This window comes from Crassostrea angulata, chromosome 8 (assembly GCF_025612915.1).
Source record: "Crassostrea angulata isolate pt1a10 chromosome 8, ASM2561291v2, whole genome shotgun sequence".
NCBI classification, from domain to species: Eukaryota; Metazoa; Mollusca; class Bivalvia; order Ostreida; family Ostreidae; genus Magallana; species Magallana angulata.
In genome coordinates this window covers 59,445,595-59,473,588 of record NC_069118.1, presented here as the reverse complement: position 1 = coordinate 59,473,588, position 27,994 = coordinate 59,445,595, and the positions used below count along the sequence as shown (strand labels likewise).

General features: G+C 34.7%; 1 protein-coding gene across 10 annotated transcripts in view; it reads right to left on the bottom strand.

The window, feature by feature from the left end:
- The window catches only part of LOC128160045 (uncharacterized), a 102,711-nt gene that overhangs the window by 23,894 nt on the left and 50,823 nt on the right, over positions 1-27,994 (bottom strand). For 2 of the 10 annotated variants that reach the window (XM_052823302.1, XM_052823305.1), the window contains exons 4-9: positions 26,392-26,475; positions 18,218-18,285; positions 15,096-15,156; positions 9,144-10,864; positions 7,494-8,483; positions 6,842-6,987 (exon numbers count right to left, since the gene is read on the bottom strand). In XM_052823302.1, the coding sequence (XP_052679262.1) occupies positions 6,845-6,987; positions 7,494-8,483; positions 9,144-10,833 (2,823 nt within the window). In that variant the 5' untranslated portion in view covers positions 10,834-10,864; positions 15,096-15,156; positions 18,218-18,285; positions 26,392-26,475 and the 3' untranslated portion in view covers positions 6,842-6,844. Of the gene's footprint in view, positions 1-6,841; positions 6,988-7,493; positions 8,484-8,740; positions 8,807-9,143; positions 10,865-15,095; positions 15,157-18,217; positions 18,286-21,233; positions 21,366-26,391; positions 26,476-27,111; positions 27,425-27,517; positions 27,757-27,994 lie in introns of those variants that run through there. The other 8 variants (XM_052823300.1, XM_052823304.1, XM_052823310.1 and 5 more) reach the window with 7 other exon arrangements.

Sequence of the window (27,994 nt, the reverse complement as noted above, 5' to 3'; positions counted from 1 at the left end):
CGTTGTTATTTATTCAGATATCAAAGTTTTATTTGAAATTATCATATCTGATATCATATAAATATTGACTACCCTCCCCACAGAAACAACACGAAAGGTTTATCTACATAAACAATTTATATAACACTTGTGTGCTCTCTATCACTCTCTGTGTATACAGCTCTCTCTCTCTCTCTCTCTCTCTCTCTCTCTCTCTCTCTCTCTCTCTCTCTCTCTCTCACCAGTATTGTTGGATACATGTGTGATGGTCAGGGTTATGGTCCATTCGTATGATATCGCCTCAGTGGTAAATTTTCTGACTATACGAAGGTCCCGGGTTTGATTCATGTACAACATCATGATAATAAATCGTTCATTTATATAAATTAGGCTCAATACCGGATGTTGCATTCGTTTTGTTTTTTTAATACCGCTCAAGTACATAAGAATTTTTTTTGAAACTTCCCGTGACATGATCACTGGTATTTTACGAAAGTCCTAACGTTAACCTAATTACAAGTTGTTCGATGGTGAAAAATTGCAAAGCAGATCACATCGTACAATGTAAACATAATTTAAGCAAACTTGCATATTTCTTTTCTCAAACAGTCACAATTTAAACTAAATGAATACAATCGTCCTTGCTCTTTCTACATGTTCATAACACGGCCAAATGATGTTTGGACGTTTAGGCATCAAATAATTCGACCCCAATTCGTTTTGGTCCCAGATAATGAATTTAAGAAATATTGATAATTATTATTCAAATAATCCGTTTTAATGCTATGATTAGCAATAGCTACAATTTGTAAGTTAATATGAAATAACTATCTTTATTTCAGTCATCAATAGGTCAATACTTAAAGATATCACTTTTTTGAGTTTGTGGGGATTCAACCGGCATATAAGGCATCAGAAAAGGAAATATTAAACCTTTATAACAAGGGCTGTGTTGAATATTATAGAAACGTTCTGTATATACGAGTTAGTTGGTGCACCGTGGGGTGGGTTGATCCATGTTTGCAAGTACGTATAAAATAGTTTTGATGCCACATATGATTATAACATTCCTATATTTACAAGAATCTTTTGTATTAGGTCAGAAAGAAAGATAATGCTCATCATAAAATAATGCTACACAAGTTAATTCACCAGTTTACTGCCCATTTGCACTGCATTGTCTGTTTACTTCATTTATTTTACAAATGCATATACTGTTTATAAATAATCACGTTTTAAAAGAATGTATAAATTTTAGAATGCCATATTGCTACCTCTACCATTCCTTGCCAGTCAGATGCTGACGCATTTGTCAGTGACTTCGGACTTGTTTGCAATTTTAATAAATTTCATCATTTAACTGGATGTCAGATTCTGACACCATGTCTGACACCAGCAATCGTGTTTTTTTCAGCAGCAAAACCACCGCACACTGCCACTTGTTGGTAGGAAAGCTTATATACATTTATCAGTAGTGTCAGAAGCAAATTGAAAGGAAGGGCAAAACTGCTAGACTTTTCAAATTTCTTATGGTTATGTATAATTTCTAACTTTTCAGCAAAAAAAGAGGGAGGGGGGACTAAGCCCCTTAGCCCCCTCCCCCCGGTCTCGGCGCCTATATACTATATGTATATAATGAAATATCAAGCATTTTAGGTATATCATGAACTTCTGTACTAAATAAGATAATCAATGAAATCAAATTTAACTGTTGAAATAAACTATGCGTATTTTTTTGAAATGCGTTTAACAGTTCAAGCTTGCCCCCATCCGCACCCCACCCCTACATTATTATGATGTAGATCAAACGTTTAAGAGATAAAGTACAACAAAATCGACCATGAGTGACAGAATGAATTCTTTCGTAAATCAATCCACTTGAATGCTCAAATCAAATTTAAAAATAACAGTTATATTTACTAAGAAATCTATTCAAGATAAAATATCTCGAAATTTTTATCATTGACCTTATATAATGTTAATATCAACATAATTCAGGCAATAAAAACAGTTTTATTCGATTGTTTTGAGCTCCTATAAGTCAGTGCTTTTAAAAACTCGATCAAAAATGGGTACAATTTTGGAAATTGATAGAGGAAATTCGGACTAAATTAAACTTAAAATTTGAGCTTCAAACGATTCATTCAAGAATAAAATTAATAAAGCTATTCATATTATATCATTTCCTAACCTACAAATTGTTTTATTGTTTCTAATAATAACAAAATAAAGAAAACCTTGAAAATGGTGGACAATTCTGACAAATTTTACAATTTTTTTCCAAAAAAAACATTCAGAGGTCACTAGCACAAAAAGTAGGTCATTAACCTAATATTTTGAAAGTGAAAAATAGCTCCACATTGGTGGGGCTATAATTTACAATACGTAGTTTTCGTTCTTACATTTATTATTGGATTTTTTTTCGCCCCTGAGTAAACGTAATCCTTAAGAAAAGTCCAAATGATCAGATATGACAAAAAGTGAGGATAATTTATCTGCTGAATAGATAGTATATGCGTAATAAGCTGTGCAGTGGAATGTAATGTGACTTGTTAAATAGGTGTGTTACATCATCCGACAACAACTAGTACAAATTCGATCATATTTAGAGGTTACTGGAACTGTACCAGTTAATCGGCTAAAAAAATTAACAATTTCTTTTTGTATTTCCTAATTTCTTGATATATATCGATAAAATAAGACATACTTAACATGTTGAAATCCTTATTTATCCTACGATTAGCTCTCGATTATATCATTATTTAGAACCAAAAAATCGTGCTTTTGTGCTTTATAACACGTCCCAAATTTGCCGAGTTTTTACGATGTACTGTACCAGATATCGGCTTCGTTTACACTAAGACCCTCTAGCACCCCCCCCCCCCCCACCATCGGTTCCGACGCTTATGTAAGTGAGTTTAATTACATCTGATATAAATTTAGCTAAACAACACATAACGAGTTTTTTTTTTAAAGTAAAACAAATGTATGCATGTACTCAGACGCGAAAGTCGTTTTACTTAAATGCGTAGTTTTCTGGCTTGTAATCTCAAAACTATATATAAACTATAATCGATTTTCATAAGAAATACAGAAGTACATTGCTTATATAAAATAAATCACGACCTGTTATATAGAATACGTGATAAGGACGATTTTAAAAGAATGTATTTGAAATAATTATAATATTTTGACTAAGATTGAAAAAATCGTCATTTAGGTAACTCCATATACTCGTAAAATTCTCTGAGGAAAGTTGAAAAACCGAACTGATTTCAACTTAATAGACTTAAATGTCATCAAATGTTAGAAAAAATTTATATGTCATCACACTTTTTGAGATGCCAGATAAACATAAACTAAAGCATATTTTAGCATCAGAAAACTGTATTTTTTTGTTAAAAGTAAAATCATGTAGGCAGAAATTTGTTTTTCTTGTTTAATTTTAATGTCAACTTTATCAGAAAACTAAAATTACAAAAATATTTTAAAACTAATCGTTGGAATAAGAAAAACTATAGCATATAGACATACAACTGAGAGAAAAGTCAGAAAAAGAGTTATTTCCCCTTTGCATAGATAAGATGTATAAAAATTTGGAAATTTATGATAAAATTAAGTGCGAAAATATCTTGAACCTACCAATAATTCTAATTACATCCATGTGATTATATTCACATGAAATAAATAAAACTACCTTGCACAATTTTTAAAGAATTCAAAGTTTTACAAAAAAGTGTGACACCACAGAACACTGGATCTACTTTAAAACAGGATTAACAGTTGTTTTAAAAATTTATAGATCCAAAAGAAAGGGGATCCGGACCCCCGGATCCCCCTCCCCCACCCATGATCGCCATTAAAACCTACCTTTTTAGGCTAATTAGGATTCAAATGATTGTAAAGGTGCAACATAACATAACCCTTTTTCTTTGTAGGCGGTTTATCAATCAGGACGTCTTATCTAGGGTAAAGTCGTATATCAGTTTATGTAAATAGTGTGTGTCTGAACGCGATCTCTCTTTAATCGCACACAAATTTAAAATAGCAATCTCCTTCCTTCTGATAAAGATGACGAAAAGGACATTTGAAAATGCATAAAGCAACTTCACGAAATGATTACGTATGTATGCTTAATTAAAATCAATTACATTTTATTACATTTAAAAGAACACTGTTTACATAGGGAATTCTAAAATTGATGATGAATATTGAATATTATCTGGATATTTCTACTGATGTGAAGAGGATAACGTACAGTAGAATAATATTCATATTACTTAAGATTTTTCACATTGCCTTTATGTATATATAGAAGTATCCTAGATTATCTTTTTTTGTTCCTACAAATACATAAATATAGATTTACAATCTGGCGCTTATCAAAAATGTTACATTGTAAGTCAGACTATTTGTTCATGAACACGATAACCGTATCTTATCAATAATTCCATGAGTTTTATAATTCAATATATGACGTTCTATATTCACATACGCAAATATCTATTTACTGTGCATTCGTTCCTAACCCTTCACAATTCAACATTTGCGTACTAATACACCGTTCTTTTTTATGTGTACAACCAAATTCTGCTTTCTTAGTGCAATTGCTACTTTAAAATGCTTTATAAAAGTTTGAAAAAAAGACATAAAAGAGTGAATAATAAATTTAATTTTTAAAGTAAACATCGTACATGCAAGTAAAACGTTATTCTACTGCTAACTATATTGTTACATGTTACAATTGGAATGCATATGATACACATCTTGTTTTCGGTGAAGTTAATACAGAGCTTTTCTCTAGAGACATGGTTATTTACTGTGTGGTGTCCTTGATTGGTCGGCTCAGAGAATTGATATCGTTGTTTATATTAAAACCAAGATGTCATCCAGGTCGTATGTTAAAGTCCTCATCTCCTGATGACCATGGTGTTTACTTGTTTTCTATTGCATGGAGTGGCAGGTGGTCTGAATTAATAAAAGTTATTTGAAAGTTTTCGATTTTATCAAGCAGAAACCAAGTGGTCATTTTCCCTTGTGACGTTTTATTATTAAGATATTTAGGGTTTTTTTTAAATTTACATTTCGTATATTTTAAAATTTAATTTGATAAATATGATACTTTTGAAATTTTCCTCTTTTGAATAAAACCTGGAAATATTTAAAGTGTAAAGTAATTCCGCCTCACATGTTTTCTTCATACGTTTAATTACCGAGATCTCTATGGGGTTTGTTTTATTAACATTTGGTATATTTTAAGATTGAATTTGATGAATATGATACTTAAATATCAAGCAGTTATGCCGTTGGTTTTTTTAAAATCCCTTTTTGAAGGCCCCTACTTAAAGTTAAACGAATTTATTTAACGAAACAGGGGGGTGGCTGCCATTTAAAAGCGCTTTTATCTCTGTACAAAAAAAATTCACTTAAATGTTCTATAACTCTTACTTTTTTTCTAAAACTTTTTGATGACAATTTAAGAAGAAACTATTTAAAAAATTTAACTTCATTTTATTGTTTATTTCAAAATATAGTACGTCACAACATGATACCATCTTAAAACTGAAATATACAGATTTGAGTTATTCCCCTTTGACTATGATATTAAGCTAATATGCAAGATTTCCTGTGTACTTCTCCAAAATGAAAAATAAAACTTCGTCACACACAGCAAAAATTTCAAAGGACAGCTTTAACCTTTCACCAAACTGCATCCGGCTTTATAAAAAAAATTCAAAAAATATAAATACAGGGCAAAAGTGTAAAAAATACTGATACTATACCTATGACGATCTACAGAAGTTGTACCTTGATAAAACAGATAAAATTACAATCACTGATTACTGCGTAAGTCATACACATAGAACAAAGAGTCCATTGGTGACACTTTATATTACTATAACATATGTAATAGAATAGTAATATATAAATAATTTTTGTAACGCTCTCTATAATAACATTATCACTCTAGCGAACTTTATATAAAATGGACATGACATAAAACATAGTACATGTATAGGTCACTTAAAAAAGAATAGTATTGAACATTATTTTACAACAAATAACAATGAGGATAATTAAAATTCAAACCAAAAAAATCACAAGATTGATAATTCTCAAAAGTTAATTAAATGCTAATTAGAAAAATTGTATTTAATTGTCTTTTAAAAACTTTGAACGGATTACGCATGAGGAATACACATCGGAAGACTGTCGTAAGTAGGAATGATCACCATAGACAAATTGTCTTTCAAGTGCACACCCTCGATAAATTCAGTAGCAAACTTCCGTTGGATCATAGGTTCGGTTTATTTTACGGATAATAATCAGTTCTTGTCCTGGACCCGATCCACGCAATGCTAGGTAGGCGTACACAAGGGTTTTGTATGTAGGAAGGAATGTTACTGGAAGCCAGTGCAAGTCAGTTATAGAAGTGATATGACTCTTTTTCCTTTTCTCTGTTACAAGTCAAGCTGCAGTTACTCCACCACAAGGTATGGACATAAAATTGGCTCACCTGCATAAAACAGAAATAACAATTAATAATCTTGTATATGATTATTGTTTCTCAAAATGGTTACATGATGACATATCTAGGAGGGTTGAAATTAATTTTCAAATCTGTAAAGTTCAATTTTGCTAAAATATCAACTTTATTTGAATATCTGATGGATGTTTTTTTCCCTATATAGCAACAGACAGCCATGTTTGGAGTATCTCCAAGTGTGAAATAAACAGGAGTCAGTATTACAGTCCATGTGAATTATACACATGTCAATTTCAGCTGCAGATGTTGAACAAAGTGACAAACAACATGTGTGGTTTTGAGATCAGACTAGATTTGTACAGAAACATTTACAACCTGTCAATATCCCAGATATCTCCATTCTACAGCTGGTGTTGAGCTGGAAAAGACATCCTCATATCTTGAGTGTGTATCCTCATCTCTTGAGTGTGTATCCTCATCTCTTGAGTGTGTATCCTCATCAGTTGAGTGTGTGTCCTCATCTACAACAATCATCAATTAGCTGTTCATTAATAGATATTATACAGTACATGTAAATGTACATGTATTGATCAAGTTAAATTCACAAAAAAAGTTTAGAACAACTTCATTTTCACATTCAATTTTCTAGCTAGTCAATAAAATTAATTAAAATGAGTTGTAACAAAACACATTATTACAAATATATGTGTCACTATGTCTTATTACCTAATTAAAATGACCTCTAATAAATTAAATCAACTACATGTAAATACACATTGCGATGGTACTGTACAATAACATCCAATTATTGAATTAATATATCCACTTTCTACAAACTTTATTTGAAGAAATAATTTGCAATGACTGGTAGATGCCACTTACCCTGTAACAATGAGCTGTTTATATTGATAAACAATCACACAGATAAACATGTCTTACATGTATCTTATTGACTGATAATTAACACGGACTGTGTGTCTTAGTTATCTATATCTAATTAATGTGAATGATAATGACTCAGACTTACCTGTCAGAGCGTCCTGTGTGTCTATATACCTGTAGACACACACCTTGTTGTTGTTATGTGATCCGACCCAGAGACGGTGAGTGTTGACATCATAACTCAGGCCCCGTGGTACACCCATCTGTTGTGATTTTGTCAGTAGATGTGACAGGAACTGACCGTCCTTATTTATCATCTGTACTGTTTCGGTTGTATAATCACACACCAGGATGTGTGACAGCGCGTCAGTACAGATTCCCCATGGCCGTAGTACTGATCCTGATGGATGTCCTGTGTAGGAAAAACGATGTCTTCCTCCACGCTCTGTCACCACTACAGCACCAGAAAAACCAATACAGTCAGACACCACGACATCCCCATTGTTGTTCTCTGTTATATAGTTAGGTTGTCTATACAGCCCCAGTCCTGTGTTGTCGTTCTGTATGGTTTGTGTCTGTTGTCCGCTCTGGTTGTACCGGGTTACCTTGCCTGTGTATGTATCATAGTTACACATCCCGACCAGTAGATCCCCAGTGGACGGGGACCAGTACACACACCGTGGTCTCCATTTAAAGAATTTTTTTTTCATTAACAGTGCTTTGGTTGTTTTCATATCCTTTAACAGTTTCTTAATGTTATATTTCCTATCTATATAAATCAGTTCACTCTCACTGTTCACTGTGTGTAATCCATTACCGAATAGATCACCACTCCATGAATCCTCCACACGATGTAGAGAGACACCTGTTGTGTCTGTCAACATGATATTGTTTATATCACTGACCCAGACCCGGTCTGATGTCACACAGGAAATGTGATCACAATAACCAACACCTGTCAGTGTGAGAGATTGATGGAGCTCAGCACCAGACGTCAGTTTCAGCAGACACTGGTTTCCTACGCGTCGGTTTCCTCTCTCTGTGATTTGGATTGCACTCAGTGACTCCATCACATCCTCCTTGTTGAGTGACTCAGTCATGGAGAGCTGGCTGCTGTGGAGTTTATCAGCAGTGTCTGCAATAAATCAAACATCAGCCATGTATTGCTATATATATGATTAATGAATAAAAATAATAAATCTTATTTAAACAGTTGTCTGTATACTAACACACATTCTATGTGTATTAATGCAGTTTATCAATAACATTGTAATTACAATGGCATGTGATTGTATTTAATTGATTAATTAATTGAAATCATACACAGATGTATCTAAACAATTAATTTAAATAACATATTCCTATGTGTTTTTGAATCTAATAAGCAATCACCTTGCTGTGGTGTTTCTGTCCCTGTGGTTGAGATTTCACCCAGTGACTCCATCGCATCAGCAGAGGCTGCAAGAAAATGTGCAAACATCAGACATCAACAGTTTAAATGCAGCTTATATCAATTAATTACATTGTCATGTAATTGTATTTAATTAATTGATTAAATTAAATCATACACAGATGTATCTATAACTAACTAATTATAATAGCCTATTCCTGTGTGTGTTATTTGCACTTAACTAGCTATCAACAGCTTAAATCTTGTACATGAAGTTAATATAAATAAGCCGCTACTGACAGCATGTTAAGTGTGTTCTTGTATGTCTCAAACAAATCAATCAATACAAGACATATGATACATATACGTTCTACATAACAACAAACAATAATGACTCAGACTTACCTGTCAGAGCGTCCTGTCTGGTGATATACCTGTATATAACCACCGTCTTGTTGTCCCCTGATCCGACCCAGAGACGGTGAGTGTTGACATCATAACTCAGGCCCCATGGTGTGAATATCCCTGATGGTCTTATCAGTAGATGCGACAGGAACTGACCGTCCCTGTCCAACATCTGTACTGTGTTGGTTGTATCATCACACACCAAGATGTGTGACAGCGCGTCAGTACAGATTCCACGTGGCTGTAGTCGTGATCCTGATGGAGGTCCTGTGTAGGAGAAACAATGTCTTCCTCCACGCTCTGTCACCACTACAGCACCAGACCTAGAGATAAAGCTACAGTCAGACACCACGACATCCCCATTGTTGTTCTCTGTTATATAGTTAGGTTTACTATACAGTCCCCGTCCTGTGTTGTCGTTCTGTATGGTTTGTGTGAGTTGTCCACTCTGGTTGTACCGGGTTACCTTGCCTGTCTTTGTCCAATAGTTACACATCCCGACCAGTAGATCCCCAGTGGACGGGGACCAGTACACACACCGTGGTATCCATGTAGAGTCTGTTGTCTCTATAGATGTGGTGGTAGTTTTCATATCCTTTGACAGTTTGTTGATGTTATATTTCCTATCTACATAAATAAGTTCACTCTCACTGTTCACTGTGTGTAATCCATATAAATCACTACATGAATCCTCCACACGATGTAGAGAGACACCTGTTGTGTCTGTCAACATGATATTGTTTATATTACTGACCCAGACCCGGTCTGATGTCACACAGGAAATGTGATCACAACAACCAACACCTGTCAGTGTGAGAGATTGATGGAACTCAGCACCAGACGTCAGTTTCAGCAGACACTGGTTTCCTACGCGTCGGTTTCCTCTCTCTGTGATTTGGATTGCACTCAGTGACTCCATCACATCCTCCTTGTTGAGTGACTCAGTCATGGAGAGCTGGCTGGTGTGGAGTGTAAGGTGTATCTGGGTGAGGGCTGTCTTTATGGAGGAGAGGAATTGTAGAGCACTGAATGTTGACTGTTCATACATGTGTACACATCTCTGTAGGCTGACAATATGTCTGTTTGTTTCCATCTTCTGTTTTAAACATCTGTGTTTGAAATCAAAGTCACAAAACACTTTGTTCAATAGATCATATACCACATAGTTAATGAGATCCTTCAGTTTCTGGGCCTTTGTTAACATCTCTGATTGATAGCGGGAGAATTCTGTGCGACAGGTTTTGATGTCATCTGTGATTCGTGGCAGGAGAACAGGTCTGTAAAAGAGAGCATCACTTCTGATGGTGTGGATGGTTCCTCTGTGTTGTTGTTGCTTTGTTTTATAAGCTCCTCGTAAGCTAAGAGTCTTGTGCTTACTTTGTCGAAAGAGAGAAACAGGGAATCTGTGAGATTTATGTCCAAAGCAAGAATCACACACAGGAACTTGACAAGGTTCACAATACTTTCTATAAACATTACTAGGATGTCTCACACAGATCTCTTGTGTTGGGATGTTGTTGAATTTATCACGGTATGTGGCAACATTGTGGTCTATTGTTTTGAGGTTTTTCACATGGTTTTGTTTACACTTTTGACACAGATCACATGGACACGATTCACAATAGTACTCCGTGCCCCCCGGACACTTTGAGCACTTATGTACTCTATATGTTGTACTTGATGGGTCCATGGTCTGGAGGGTCTAGGTCTTTAATCCTTGCCTGCAAGTTCAATGAAAACAGAGAGTGATGTCAATCGGTGTCATTCATGTAAACTTCTTTCTTTCAAAACTGTTTTATAGATATAATATTAAATCTTTAGAAAATTTTAATTAAAACAGATGTAATTTTAAGGTAAAAATGTATTTCTATTCATAAATATATGATGGTTCATCATTCTGGTACAGATCATAGAAGACTCAAACAGGAGGAAAATGAAAATTATCCCCCAAAAATGACTGTGTAAGAGAGAGAGAGAGAGAGAGAGAGAGAGAGAGAGAGAGAGAGAGAGAGAGAGAGAGAGAGAGAGAGAGAGAGAGAGAGAGTTTTTCTAATAAAACTGTATAATTTCTGAGCAAGTACGATCATCAACTAGAGTTTAACCTCAGAAGTATGCTATGTTCATGTTTTTTCTATCTCTCTAACACTTTCTCTGCAAAACATGTACCTATGTGTATATATGTCTTTCTCTTTCTCATACTTGCTATACCTAACTTTTATTCTCTCTTTCAGTCATGTGATTCATTTATTTCCTCTCTCTCTCTCTTTCTCTCTCTCTCTCTCTGACTTTATCTGATAAATATATACTTGTGCTCTCACTTTCTATATCCATGTCTTTCAGTCTTTTTCTAATAACATGTACTTCTCTCTCTCCCTCTCTCTCTATCTCTCTTTTTAAAACTCACTGCTAAACATGTTCTTTCTCTCTCTTACTCTGTGCAACATGTACTCTTCCCCCACTTTCTCTGTCTCTCTGTCTCTGTCTCTCTGTCTCTGTCTCTCTCTCTCTCTCTCTCTAACTTCCTCTGCTAAACATGTACTCTTTTCCTTTTTTCTCTGATTTCCTTTCCAAACAAGGTACTCTTGCTCTTTTTTTTATTTTCTCTTTCTATCTACCTTTCTCTGTTTAAGCTTTAACTTCCTGTCAAATATATAGTATGTACATTGTAAATCTATCAGACTTATGTACTTTTGCACACTGTCTTTCCTCTCTTTCTCTCTCTGTACTTTTGCTCTCTTTCTCTCTCCCTTGCTTATACTTTCTTTATTAAATATGAATCTTTTCCCTGTCTTCTTTTTGTAACATGTAGCCTTCCTCTCTACCTCTCTCTCTTTCTTTTTTCTCTGTATGTGTATCTCTCTTTCTCTTTTTTCCTCTTTCAAACAAACTTTTACTCACTCTTTTTTTCTCTGATCAACACGTTCTCGTGCTCCATCTATTGAACTTTCTATGTCCAAAAAGTTTGTGGACAATCGCGCTTTCATCATTTTAACCCAGGCCTACGACGTTATAGAAACGTCATTATAACTTGTCGTCAGACTGGCCAATGCGGCCTGTATAGGCAATAAATATATAAAGACAATTTCAATACAAAAACGAACGTTGCTCTTATTTTTATACGTATACATTATTTTACACTATATTAAGATATTATAATACTTTCTTGATAATGGCACCAAAATTTTTTAAAAAAATTACATCTGTCCATGAACTTTTTGGACAACCCTAATACTCTCTCTCTCTCTCTCTCTCTCTCTCTCAGAGTTTCTGTCCTTAACATGTACTCTCTATCTCTCTCTGTAAGACCTTCTCTCCTGAATATTCAGCTTACTAGTACTATCTCTCTCTGTTTCTCTCAAATTTTCTCTCCTCAGTATGTACTATCTTTCTCTGACTTTCTCTCCTTAACATAAATGTACTCTTTCTCTCTCTCTATCTCTCTCTCTCTCTCTCTCTTGCTCTCCCTGTTTAACATGTATTATCTCTATCTCCCTCTGTTTTCCATTCTGTCATTCTTTCTCTCTTTCAGATTTTTTCTAAACTAGAACTTGATTTTAATTTAAGAGAAGATGTCTGACAACGACTTTGCCTTTTGGTTGATCCTGTTTTTTAAATTAATTGGCCCATAACTACTGCATTGGTAAGTTACAGTATCTATACAAAGCATTAAAATATACAGGTGCGACACAGTTGTGTCTCAGCTCCAGGTAGAGAACAGACTATAATTGTTATCAAACCACAATTCACGTCTAGTTATCAAATGTGTGCGAAACAGGAACACAAACAGTTATATATATGAGGTCGTTTGACTACTGGCTTATGGCCCATGGCTTGCTCTTCTACATAACCTGGCTGATTATTTGACTGTCCCCCTGGGCAGATAATTTGACAGTATTCCACATAACCACCATCTTCGCTAGCCAAGGGTTTTCGGTCCACTTTGCTCCCCATAAACCATTGGCGGATTTCATTACGAAAACTCGGTGATGTGGTGGCGCTATCTAGTGAGCAACTTGAGTTGCGCCCCTTGCATATGTAGTAGATTTACAAATACATCGGGTTCGTAATTCATGTTCTCTTTCATCTATTAGGACACAGACCACAATTATTTTTCCCTCTTATTCCTTTATACAAAAATAAATCATATAAAAAATTCCACCGGCTCAAATGAGTTCAAATACAGCATACCTATAGAATGACACTAGTCCAACAACATATCCAAACTACAGGAAAATCAATCGAGAGGGGACTGAGATATGGGCCCCAAAATAACCCCTACCATGAAAAATTCACTTTCACTTTGGAATTTGTGTAAACATTGGCCTCCTCACACCCTTTCTATTGCGCCTGTAAAGATAATTTTTCTAAATTTTTTCCTGTCTGTATTTTTTTTCAAACCTTCTTCTTTCCATCCATGCTAATAAAGGAACCAAATTCGACCATTTAGTACCCCTAGGAATTTTTGAAATAATACATACATTTTTAGAATGGAACTACTTGCGTGGTCAATGAGCACGGGGTAAAAATAGTGGTATGTGACCATTATAAACCGTAAATTCTTATTGGCCAATTCTGTTAAAAGTGTTCACTATTGTTTAACAAGTATATAAACCCGAGCACATTCGTGCGCGGGGCTTCTTCTCTGAACCTTGCATCAAGGTACGAAGTCGCCCTCCTTGTGGCAATTTTAAGTTGACTCAAATTCCATATTTATTTTGGGAAATTATTTTTTTTCTTTAAATTTTCGTTATTTATTTTGGTCACTAATTAAGGTACACTAGCTCCTCCTCGTAATTAATTATTGTTTAATTACGAATAACTTATATTTTCAATTTATCAAATTCTTCTGTTTTTCTTCTTGTTAATAGCCTTAACAGGCGGACTCAAAATTATCTGGGTTAAATATTATGTAAAAACACAACGGGAAGTCAAAATATATTCATATACAGTAGTGTAAAAGACCAAACTACTACACATATTTACATTTTAATCGAATTTAACAACAGGTTGTATACACACTACGGCATTAATACAACTTGAAAACATGTTGACTACCGAATATCGGGACATAATTAACGATGCTATTAAATAGTTATAACCTAGGGAAAGCACGGAATGTTTTATTCATAGTGTTTTGTAAGGACCTGTACCGGGAGTGAAAAAGTCGCCGATTTATATGAAAGCTTTCATGCCATAAAATCAGGAATCGTTGTCGTGAATATTGCGGACCAAAGAAATTAAATAAAGCAGAGCTCACTGAACCTTTAAAAGCAAAAACCATATGCAGGAACGTATATACTAACGGGATAGGCAACTTCTACATTCGCCATTCTTACTTCCCATATCCTATCACGCGAACCTTGACAAGTTTGTAGAACTATGGTCCATCCCAGTAAAATATATAGGTTTTTAAAGTGATCTGGTTAGACCATCGTTGGGGAGGCACTGAACTCGAGAACTTGTGTCTCAACTTGTTAAAAGCACTGAATGTTTTACAAAAGATCACACATGTGTTTTCTTTTAAAGTTTATATTTACAAGCACTGTGATTGGATCAGCTACTCGCAGCTGCAGCCAATCATAAAACGGAGCTTGTCATCGAGTTTTCGTAATGAAATCCGCCAAGGGTTTATGGAGAGCAAAGTGGACCGAAAACCCTTGGCTATAGCGAAGATGCATAACCACATGGATTTTTTTCCTTTGTTTGAAAAAACAATCCCTAAATGGGAATGAGGGTGGTTCTTATTTTGTTAATCTCTTGGTAAGAAATTGCTATGCTCTCAAGTAAAAGCTAGTTTTTTACCATAGGGCTAACACAATGACTACTGCCCCCAAACCCATTTAAGAGCTGTTTAATATAATGTCTATGAATGACACACAACAACGAACTTACGATAGCAATAGGTTACCTGAGTAACCAAGAAACAGTTTATAATATTCATAAATACTATACCGTGTACAATTCCTCTTTTCTCTCTCTTGTCTACTGTATCTTTGAAAACCACTCTATAGATCTAAAAAGAGACCACACAATTCTACACAATGGTACATACCGGTATATTAACATCAAAGGCCGAAACGGCCACAAAGGCATCGAGCTGACATTTTTTTTCATTTATATAGAATGATATCAATAATTTGAATTTCTGTACTAATAGTCATATCAAATAATGTTAGACTTAGAATAGAAAAGTATATGAATTCTGTTTTCTGCTGCTTTAAGAACAAAAATCAGTATATTTTCTTCTAAAATAGGTAGTGGTGCTTTTATACTACAATAACTCATCATAGTTGCAAAAATCGAAGAAATTTTAAAGTTCAAAAATAATTTTTTTTTATTCTTTCTGCTTCAGTCTTTGAACAACTTTCACAGGTTCATAATTTGAATGCATTGACAGTGTGTCCCTGATTATAATAATTAAACATACATTTATTTATTTCAATAATGAAACAAGATTTCCTATGGTATGGTTGTTTACAAACAAATCCACAACACGTGCTATCTAAAATGCTCGACCGAACCAACTGCATTATCGTTTTTATTTTTTGCAACAAAATTGCTAGATACGTTTATCGCTTACAATTATTTTGGAGACCGTGCCCGATAACAAATAAATTTACATCTAAAATGTTATTTCTATCGGGCACGGTCTCCAATTAAAATGTAAGCGATAAACTAATATAATATTTAGTGAATCTTTACACCTAGGCCTGATTGTATTCGTCCGCCATTTCTTGATTAAGGAAATTTATTCTTATGCAATGAGTTGTCAATAACCAGGGAGGCAAAGTTGGGTTTTTTTGTACACAATTTAGTTGAATAAATGGAAAAAAATCTTGTAATACGTTTAATACTTTAAGGAACTTATTTCTTATGCGCATTTAAAAGGCGGTGCAGAGCATGAATTTTTGGAAGATTGCCAATCCAGACAATCGCTAGAAGGCTGCCGAGCATTAGCTCGACGCCTTAAAAAACCAAAAGACAAGCAGGATAACACACATGCAAAAAAAGAAAAAAAACAAACAAATGCTGATGGCAGAAACCATAAGTTAGGGATTGAGCTATTCCGCTACTTAAAACAATTATGGGTGAAAATTGTGAAAACTTGATGGTCAGACCCGACACCGGTTGGGATGCCGGGGCCAGATAGTTATTGGACACTAAAACACGACATTGTCATAATCAGTTTTGTTTAAAATTGTTGATAAGAAAGAAATTAAGTAGGGATATCTTGGGATAGCAATTGACTCTGAACAATCATCATCATTACTTGTGTTTGTGTCTGTCTGGCAGTGTCTTAATCAATCATTTCAGGTACATGCATTTATTCAAAGAATTTTACATTAGTATTGGATCAGTTTCCTTAGGATACTTTACATTTTACTATTCTGACTAGGTAATGGCTTAAATTTGTTACTCTGTGCATTGGTAGCTAAATCAAACTTCAGTGCAATGATTTAGGAAGATGAATAAATTTAACATTAAATAAAAAACTTGCTTTAAAAAAACATGTGAAAAGGGGAATAACTCCTATTTGTTTAAGCTGTTGAAAAAAAGAAATTGAGTTGTTCCCCTTTTCACGCTGTTTGAGCAGTAAGACTTTTTTGTCTAACGTGGTGGTGTCCAAGACAATTAGCCAAATGAACCTGCACATTCGTATATGTAAACATAAAATCTAGTGATAAATTCATCTATTAAATCTATTATTGAAAGAATACAAAGATATGAGCTCAATTAAATATGATTAAAATGAACAACATTACTGCTTTAAAACTGAATACATAGGAATAAGTGTCAGAGAATGTTAATTTACCTCGACTTGAGTTTTGTATGTAATGTAAACAGATAATAATCAATTCACTTAAACCATTGTTGAAAGAGCAAGATATCTGTGAGCCAATGCTCACTAGTAATACCCCCGCTCTGATGTGAATATACAAAATTAGTAAAGTCATCATTTAACAGGAAGTGAGGTCAAATCTAATTTGTGTAGCGATCTAATAGGAGCGGATCAAAGATCTAATTTTAATTAGATTGAGTGAGGTCCGATTGGTACAAAAAAATATCCCACTATATCGCATGCCTAAACATATAGTGTATTAAAATTTAAAGCGTCTGCAATAAACAGTTGCTGAGAATTCTTTGACAAAAATTTGTTTGTAAATTTAGGCTGAAAATGAACAATTTCGTCATTTAACAGGAAGCTGACGTCCGATTGGTACAAAAATATGTCTCACGATATAGTATGCCTTAACAAATAGTGTGTTAAAATTGTAAACATCTGCAATAAATAGTTACTGAGAAATCTTTGACAAAAAATTGTTTGAAAATTTAGGCTGAAAATAAACAGTCATCATTTAGCAAAAAGTTGACGTCCAGTTGGTACAAAAATATATCCCACGACATGGCATGCCAAAACAAATAGTGTGTGAAAATGTCAAGCATCTGCGATACATAGTTGCTGAGAAATTGTTGACGAAAATTTGTTTGAAAATTTAGGCTGAAAATAAACAAAGTCCTCTTTTAACAGGAAGTTGACGTCCGATCGGTACAAAACTGTGTTTCATGAAATGGCTTGCCTAAATAAATAGTGTGTTAAAATTTCAGGCATCTGCAATGAACAGTTGCAGAGATAAATGTGACAAAATTTTGGTTACAGACAGACAGACGGACAGACAGACACACAAGGGTAAAACAGTATACCCCCTAAGGCCTAAAAAAAAAATTGTGTGTTTAGGGTAACACTGATGAATTAATTAGGTTAGGTAGGTAGGGATTTTTTTTTTAATTTTATCATATTTTTTTTTGCATGAATCCTAAGAATGTTTGTTTGTGCCTTATTTAAAAACGGATTTTTTTTTAATAGAAATAATATAAAAGTCACAACGACAATCGAATAAAAACAGACATCTAAAAATGGTAGGATCGGGGCATTTTTGTAGGTTAGGTCGGGTTACCCTAAACACACAACTTTTTTTTTAGGCCTAATGGCTATTCCTTCAGAACGGGGGAATAATAATGATTGATTTTCTGTATAAATTATTAATGTTTCATAATTGAATAAATATACATACTATACCACAACGAGTTGTTGGTTTTTCATTAATGGACCAAATGTTACTACCTTGAATGAGGATAAAACCTAAAAAAAAAAAGAACACATCATATTAAAATAAATATTCATGCATCACTTGATACGTGTTCAAATTAGTGTTCATTACATGTAAACTTTTACCATGTAGTTTTCGATAAGAAGTTAACTGCTGATGGATTACACATGTACAGCAATACCCTAAGTAACGGGAGGTCAACAGGCCTTAACGGTCACCTGAGTTCCATAGCCCATACAAACACCTTTTGAGGATTATCATATATGCATTTAATTAAGCTTCATTCTGGAGAAAAATGTTTTTAAAATATTAAATATGGTAATGACCACCACCTTCCTACCTGAAATCTTACACAAGGACATTGATAGGAAATAACTGTTCTATATTTGTTAAATTTCAAGTTAGCTTTTTATAATTTACATTTATACATGTTTTCATCGATAAAACGAAGATGGCTGGTATACATGTTTAATTATTAAAAACAACACCCCCCCCTTTCAACAATACCATCTGGCAATTATTCAAAAATGATTGTACATATACCATACTTCAGTATTTTTGGCCAGCCAAGTTTTACTTTAATATTAACAAGTCTACTGTTAATTTTTAAAACTTCAAATACTGTTTTAGTTGTTTTGTTTTAAATAAATAAAAGACCTTTTTAATTCTTTTTAGGTTTTTCCACCTTTCAGGTGAAAGACCTTTTGTATTTCTTATGTTTTTTATTTTTTTTTTTCTTCTTTTTTTTCCAGGGACAGCATTTTTATTTCTAAAGATATTGAAACAATTTTGTTTTTATGATATTGACCATTAAAAGTTATGGTACCAAATGACCCTTTGCTTGATAACTCCCAGAACTTACGAAGTTATTGCCCTTGTGTACTAAGAGCATGTAACCGCACTCCTCTGAAACCAAAAGAGATGGAGACTTGAAATGTTTACCAATGTCTTAAGTACACTAATAGGGTTCTTCATTCTATTCATACCTAAAGGATCTGAAGCCCCCTTCTAGTAGTTATTGCCCCTGAATGTATTTGAATTTCTATAAAATCACTTTCAATTTTTTTATTATTTGTCATACAGACTTCGGACAACTTGGGATGGAATCGTCTACCTTGGCCGAACAAAATGACATAAAGGTCAAAGGTCAAGGTCATTTGAAAATATGTTCAGTACACTAAGAGGGTTCTTCAGTCTATTCATACCGAAAGGATCTGAAGCCCCCTTCTAGTAGTTATTGACCCTTAAAGTATTTAAATGTTTAAAAAATCACTTCCAACTTTTTCATTTTTTGTCATACAGACTTCGGACCACTTGGGATGAAAGCGTCTACCTTCTATCAATTCAATATTGCCAAGTGTCAATTTACCATGTACCAGTAGTTTTCAAGATGAAGTTAAAATTCTTAATGGATGACAACCAGCAATTAACCTTAATAATAATACATGTTCAATATATGGGCATATTTGACATTTGACCCCCCCCCCCCCCCCGCCTCAACTTCTGCCCCATGGCCTGAGGACCACGAGCCTCACCATTTAATATCAGGACATTGTGAACATAATACCAATGCATGACTTTATCTGTGATAGTACAGAAGTAAATACCAAGTCAATACAATTTCAATCTGTGGCCACATTGGCCCCGCCCTATGGCCTGAACCCTGACCCAGGAACCATGAATTTCACAATTTGTGTAAAGGCATTCATGGACATTATTACCATGTAATTAGTTTTTCTCAAATATGTATTGGGGTAGAGAAGATTTTTAGTACCGTGGTAATATATTTTTACTATTATATGGACATATTGGTCCCCCCTAAGACCTGAACCCCTACTCAGGGGTCATGAACAGAACTTCGGTAGAGTGCTTCATAACCATGCATTTCATTTTTCTCATATGTATATGGAAGTAGAGAAGAGGATTTTCTAAGATTAAATACATTTTTACTGTATGGCAATATTAGCTCCACCCTAGGGTATGAACCCCTGACCCAGGGGCCATGAATTTTAAAAATTTGGTAGAGGGCTTCATGGACATCATTACAGTGAATTTATTTTTTCCCCAACATTTGTGGAAGTAGAGAAGTAAATGTTTGATATTTAAGCTTTTTTGTATATTCAGCCCATCTATGGCACCCCAGGGGTGGTAGAGCCATGAGTTTCACATTAACAATTTTGATTTCTCTTACCATAGAGATGCTTCACACCGAAAATGGTAACAATTGGCCTTGTAGTTTTTAAAACGGAAGTTAAAAATCTAAAATTGTTATTAATGCAAGACACACACCGAACAACGACGGACGAAGACTAATTGCAATAACGGTAGGTCACCTGAGTGACTCAGGTGACCTACAAATACATGTTCAATATATGGCCATATTTATCACCCCTGCCTCCTTTCAACTTATGCCAAGGCAACACAAAAAAGGAAATTCATCAAAAATGGAATTACAAATAGGGTTGGGTTAAAACAATAATTAAAACATGTTTGTTAAACATGTATATTCAATTAGGAAAAGTATTTAAAATGAAATCAATGGTAATTGTTTATAAATGTTTTTATGAATAATTTAAATGAGCAAGTTTTACAAAATCATGTTTCATAATGAAAATGTTTCATCATACATGAAATTATAAGTCATTGTTATCCATTTAACAACAGTAAAGATATGCATATGATGACATTGAAATTGTGACCAAACATGATGCATTGCAAAAATTATTCTCTCTTCTCTCTCTCTTGCTCTCTCTCTCTCCCTCTCTCTCTCTCTCTCTCTCTCTCTCTCTCTCTCTCTCTCTCTCTCTCTCTCTCTCTCTCTCTCTCTCACAAGACGCATTACCTAATATTATTTAATTATTTGATTTAAATTCTAAATTTAACAAAATATTTGCATGATCAAGGGATCAAATCACATTTATAGTCTGTCCCAAGATATTTATGCAGCACATTTGGACGATTTAAAAAAAAATACACATACCTGTGAAAGAAGTGCACTTTTAATAGTTGAAAGGGATAATTTCCAAGATAATTTCATTGACACATTATCAACTGTCACTCAGAAAAATTCACAGGAACGAAAACAGATTCCTTACGGAGATTTATAATGGGGAATGTTCGGCACGTCTTTTAACCCCAAGGAACCCCAAGGAAACCCCAAGGAACCCCAAGGAAACCCCAAGGAACCCCAAGGAACCCCAATTATAGAATTTAATAACTATTAATACCCTAGGGGGTCTCATTAGAGTACAAGGGTCACCCCTCGGTACCCCAAGGATACCCCATGGATACCCCAAGGAACCCCAAAGATGCCGAAATAATACAGATTTATAACTCTTGATGCACCATAGAATCCAAAGGAACCTCAAGGATACCCTAAAAATAAAAAATTCAAACTCTTGGTACCCCTGGGGACTCATTAGTATCCAAGACCCACCTCTAAGAACCCCAGGGAATCCCATGGATATCCAAGGAACTCCAAGGAACTCCAAGGATACCCTAATAATACAGATTTATAACTTCTGATACACCATAGAACCAAAAGGATACCATAATAATACAAAATTAAAACTCTTGATACCCCTGGGGACTCATTGACTTTCCAGACACACCTGTAAGAACCACAAGGATATCCCAAGGAACTCCAAGAATACCCCAATAATACAGAATCATAATTCTTGATACACCATAGAACCCCAAAGATATCTCAAGGAACCCCAAAATTACCCCAAGGATACCCTTATAATACAAATTTAAAATTCTTGATACCCCTTGGGACTCATTGTTATCCCTTACACATCCTACAGATACTTCAAGGAACTCCAAGGATACCAGTACACCAGTAATTTAAATTTTATAATTTTTGATATCCCAAGGAACCCTAAGGATGCCCTAATAACACAATTTTATATCTCTTGATACACCTTGGGGTCTTTTTGATATCTCAAACACCACAAGGTATCCCACAGAACCCCATGGATACCCCATGGAACTTAAAGGATACCCTTTTAATACAGATTCATAAAAGTTGATACCCCATAGAACCCAATGGAACCCCAAGGGGACTCATTGGTATCCCAGACTTACCTCTAAAAAGCCTAGGGAACCCCACGGAAATCCCAAGAAACTCTAAAAGATACCCTAATAAAACAGACTTATAAATCTTAATACACCATAGAAAAGGATACCCTAACAATACAAATAAAACACTTGATAGGTCATCACTAGGTATCCGAAGGAACCCTATGGAACTCCAATGATACATCCATACATTTATGACCTTTGATACACCAGGGCACTTAGTGTATACCATTAATACTCTGTGTAATTTGGTTCAATTGGAGACCATAATACATCATATATGCTTTATATGCATTGTTTTTCAATGCCTATTTGTGACGACTTTATTTCCCAAATAACCTAAGATAAACTCATCTATGGTGACTTATTTTTGCGATCAACCTTAATCTACAACTGTGTTGTTCTAACACCTATAGGGCAAGAACTGATTCTTAGCAGGAAATATTTGTGAGGATGAGGTTCCCGGGACCTCTTGAAAAATTCTTTCCCGCAAGTAAAAGTTAATTGCTTTCCAGTATTTGATAAACACACATGAAAAAAATGACATTCTCAAAAAAATGTCAACCCGAAGAACCTTAAATATACTCTAATGTACTCGAACAACACTCCAATTGTATGGTATTTACATGTACCTAGTATTACCTAAATTGATAAACTAAAACAAGATGCATTGATTATTTGAATGACTCCTTTTAGGAAAAAGGAACAACTAGCTCTCGGTCTTTATACACAAGTTATTTACTGATGATATCTGTTTAAGCTTAAATAATAAGCTTAAAATGGTTGATATAAATCAATGAGGTTTTTTTTAATCATTATTTTTAGTTTAGTATGTAAAGTTCTACTATGTAAGGGGGGGGGGGTATATATTTTTCGCACAGTAAACAGCACTCCTTGCACACGCTTTTCACCGCTGCAACCCGAGTTCGATCCCCTATCGACAGCGGTTGTATGTGATAGGGTATAGCGGTCGCCTGCTTGGACACGTGGGTTCTCTCCGGGTACTCCGGCTTCTTCCCACACCAATGACCCCCTCGTTTTAACATCCGTGCCAACGAGAGATATTAATATTAATATAAGTTGTAAAACTTGCTTATTAATCGTTGTAAAATAAAAAAAAGTTCAGTTTTTTAAACAGCATTTCTTGAAACATATTTTCCAAGTTTTTGCATCCTCTTTTCCTTTGATTTTTATGCACATCATAAGTTTAATGTACCTCAAATACAACCAGGCTGGTATATACTTTTTATTATTCTTTCTCCTTGTAATTTTATTCAAATTTTTTATTGTCTTATAAAAAAAAAACCTTTTTTTTAAGGATTTTAAGTAAGAGAGAGGAAGAGAGGAAGAGAGAGGGGGGGGGGAGAGAGAGAGAGAGAGAGTATTAATAAAATTGTTTGATATCGTCAATTATCAATCAATGGCCTACATGTCTATGACTCAACAAGTTAATGAGAGTAATATAATAGTTCAGATTTCATCTTTGTGAAAAAGGGCTAAAACTATTCATTGTGTTTTAATTTGAGTTTTGATAAACAATTTGCTGTAGGGATTCTCCAGATGTACATTTTTATTAAACATAATTAATCAATACAAATTCAGCAACAATTAATAAGGATTGTCTTGGGTCCAAACTGTGTACTGCTTTTGCTTTGAATTCCCCTTGTAATCCAGACAAAAAGTCCATTGGAGCTAACCAAACTTCATGAGGGTTGTCTACCCCCAATAAACAAGGAGATGTAGGTATGAGGGTTGTCTACCCCCAATAAACAAGGAGATGTAGGTAAACGTAAATATATTGCAACAGTGATGGTGAAGCCATTGTGTCTACATGTAAAGGGTGATGTTGGCCCTTTAATCCCTGTCCAAGAGCTACTACGAATAAGGAGATTAATAATAATTTAGTTTAAAATGACCATCCAGCCCTCTTAAGGTACTTCACTACACCTAAACTTATACTTTTTAAGACACTAGTCACAAGATGGCGATATAATGTTTTTTAAATTTTGTATCAATCCATTCAGATGTATATCGTCATAGCTTTGTGGTTAAAGTATCAGGCTTGTGAACAGCAGATCATGAGTTCGAATCTGCCTCTGGCTTTTGTTCATGTTTACCAATAGAAATTTTTTAAAATATTGTTTTTATCCAAAATCGCACATTTTTTTACCTACCGGGTATTTGACAATACTTCTTATCCTTCATGCTCTCTATCATAATCAAGTAATTTTCTGCTGATTTGAGAAACTATTTGAAGGTGTAGTGAAGTACCTTAAGTCAGATAAACTTAGTATACATGCTGCAAATGAACTCAAAGTAGAATATCCCTCAAAACTTGCATTGCTCCATCATATCTTCCTTTCATCGCCTAATTCTTTTCATCTCCCTATGTCAAGTGCTTCTGGCATACTCCGAGTAGTGGAGGGATCGGAAACCCTTGACTTAGGAAGATGAATTCATCTATTCTCTATATTGCTTCAAAACAGTTTGAATTATAAGATGGTTTATACCTGATGTGTATACACAACTTGCACAAGCATTGTTAATAGTGTTGTCAAGATGAACAATTTTTAATCGTTGATCAGTTAAAAAGGTTGTCAATTTACATAATCGATTTTGATATTAAGATCAAGTCTATTTAAGAATCAAAATTCGGTGGCCACGCATAGTCACTGATTATCTTCGTACTTTAAACATGTTAAAATTTGATAGATTTTAATAAGTAATAAAGCCTAACAACATTTATTTGTTGCTATGTGGTCCTGTTGTCATGGTAACAGAGCATAAAGATGTAAAAATGACATTTTAATGCTTATTAGAGATATTATTGTAAGTAATGTACATAACCTGGGGCTTTTAGGAATGAATAAATTATTGAACAAAATTGTCATTTTTCAAGTAAAACATTTATGGGGAAACACATCTTTTAAAAGTGTTTCCATGGTAACTAAAGAGAAATTTCAAAATATGATTTTATCTTTTAATTTGAATAATAATTGTAAATCTCTGTTTTTTGGTACACACTATCATGGTTTTTTTAAATTCAGATTTCAAAAATAAAAATTGAAAACCGTTGCTATGGTAACAAGCTGAAAAATAAAGTATTTTTATAAATAAGGTTACCCAGAGATGTTTTTATGATATTCCATTGAGTCATTCGGTATTAATTAGAAATATGTTTTACAGTAAAACCATTGAGGTGGTTATTAGATTGTATCATTTGGGTACCTTGGGGTTCCTAACTTCCTACAGGTATCCTTGGGGTACCAATAGTTGACCCGTAGACTCCAATAAGTATCCTTGGGTATCAATAGTTATCAATTTTTATCATTGTGTTATCCTTGGGGTTCCTTGAGGTGACCCTTGATATCAATGAGACTCCTGGGGTATCACTTGTTACTAATTTCTATTATTGGGGTTCTTATGAGTATCCTTGGGGTTCCTAGGGGTATCCTTGGGATACTTGGAGGTGACCCTTGGATTCCAGTGAGATCCCTTCGGTATTAATAGTTATTAATTTCTATCATTGGGGGTACCTTGGGGTGAGCCTTGGATTTGAATGAGACCCCTGGATTTTCAGTGGTTAATAATTTCTATCATTGGGGTTCATAGGAGTATCCTAGGGTTTCCTTGGGGTGTCCTTGGGGTACTAAGAGGTGACCCGTGAACTCCATTGAGACCCCTTGGGTATTAATAGTTATTAATTTCAATCATTGGGGTTCCTTGGGGTTCCTTGGGGTTCCTTGGGGTTAAAAGACGCACCCGGGAATGTTTAAATCTTTACTCCATTTGGAATACACTCGGAATACATCGTGCAATTTTTCAACGTTATCATCTGGGCTTGCTGCAATACAAAATCTCTGTAGACATCACATTTTTTTGCATTGAATTGAAACCTGATAAGCTAACAGGGGCGTTTTGACTGAGAAATCTTGGATTTTTATTATACTTTTGAATGAACATCGTTTGAACTCTGAAGTATGTATAAATATCAAGCAATTAAGCAAAATGTGAATCCAAGATATATTGGGACAGACTATAGTGCTGAATTCATTTACCTACTTTACTTTATATATGTTCTGTTCTTATCACTTATTGTAGATGGCTGTCATGTGTTCACTTCCACTGGCCAAAATCTGTGCCTGAATTAAAAAGAAATATTTTAAGGTATGGTGAACCACAACCCCTGTAACTCTAGTCAAGAGCTCTACCACATGCACTCAGCTACCCAGGCCAATATCCTCAGTTCATATAGCCTAAACTACTACACTCCTCCCTTCTTAAGTGATCCTTGCCCTCGAAGCTAGATCACTCCAGATTATTCCCCCGACAGGAGCAAACCTGTTATTTCCAGGGGCAGGTCACTGTACCAAATGTAATAGAAAAGGAGGAATATTAAAACATATGGCTGGACCGGAAACCGATCCCAGGACTCCAACCTGGGACCCCTGTAACTCTAGTCAGGAGCTCTACCACTGAGCTATACCCAGGCCGATATCCTCAGTTCATATAGCCCCAACTACTATACTCATGTATGTACTCTTGCATGAATGTTCAATTAAACTGACACACCGTTGTTATTTATTCATTGCGCCTCTCCAGAAATCAAAGTTTTATTTGAAATTCTCATACCTGATTAAAAATATTGACTACCCTCCTCAAACATCACGAAAAGTTTATCTACATAAACAATTTATATAACACTTGTGTGCTCTCTATCACTCTCTGTGTATACAGCTCTCTCTCTCTCTCTCTCTCTCTCTCTCTCTCTCTCTCACCTGTATTGTCGGATACATGTGTGGTGGTCAGGGTTATGAACCATGCCTATCATATCGCCTCAGTGGTAAATTGTCTGACTATGCACGGGTCCCGGGTTTGAATCCTATACAACAACACGATAATTAATTTTTCATTGATATAAATTTGTTTCAATACCGGATGTTGCACATCTTTGCTAACCAAGTGTCCGATTCGTTTTTCTCATGGAGATGAGACAAACGAATTTGCATTAGTTTTTGGTTTTTTAAAATACCTCTCAAGTACAGAGTAAAAATTTTAGAAACTTCCTGGTCACTGGTATCATACGGAAGTCCTAACATTAACCTATACCTACATGTTCGAGGGGAAAATAAATTACAAAGCAGATCACATCGTACAATGTAAACATAATTTAAGCAAACTTACATATTTCTTTTCTCAAACAGTCACAATTTACACTTAATCAATAAAATCGTCCTTGCTCTTTCCTACATGTAAAAAGTCGTCTGTTCATTACACGGCCAAATGCATTCTCTCACCAGAGGTCGTGCTACAGCGAAGCAGCACGAGGCAAGATGTTTAGGCCCCAAGATGTTTAGGCCCCAAATGTTTAGGCACCTGTTGTTTAGAATAATAACTGATAGTTGAAAGAACATGGCTTTTAAGCACTTTTGTAAGAATATTACCAGAAGTTGTTGCAGCTAGTGGCAATATTCTAGGTGCATGTTAATATAATTTTTTACAGAAATTTATAACTCCAATAGTATTGCCAGAATGTTGCCAGAAGTTATTGCCACTAGCGGCAAAACTCCAGCAGTATTGCCACAATGTTACCAGAAGTTGTTGCAGCTAGCGGCAACATTTCAGTATAGTCTGTCCCAAGATATTTTTGCCGCTTATTTT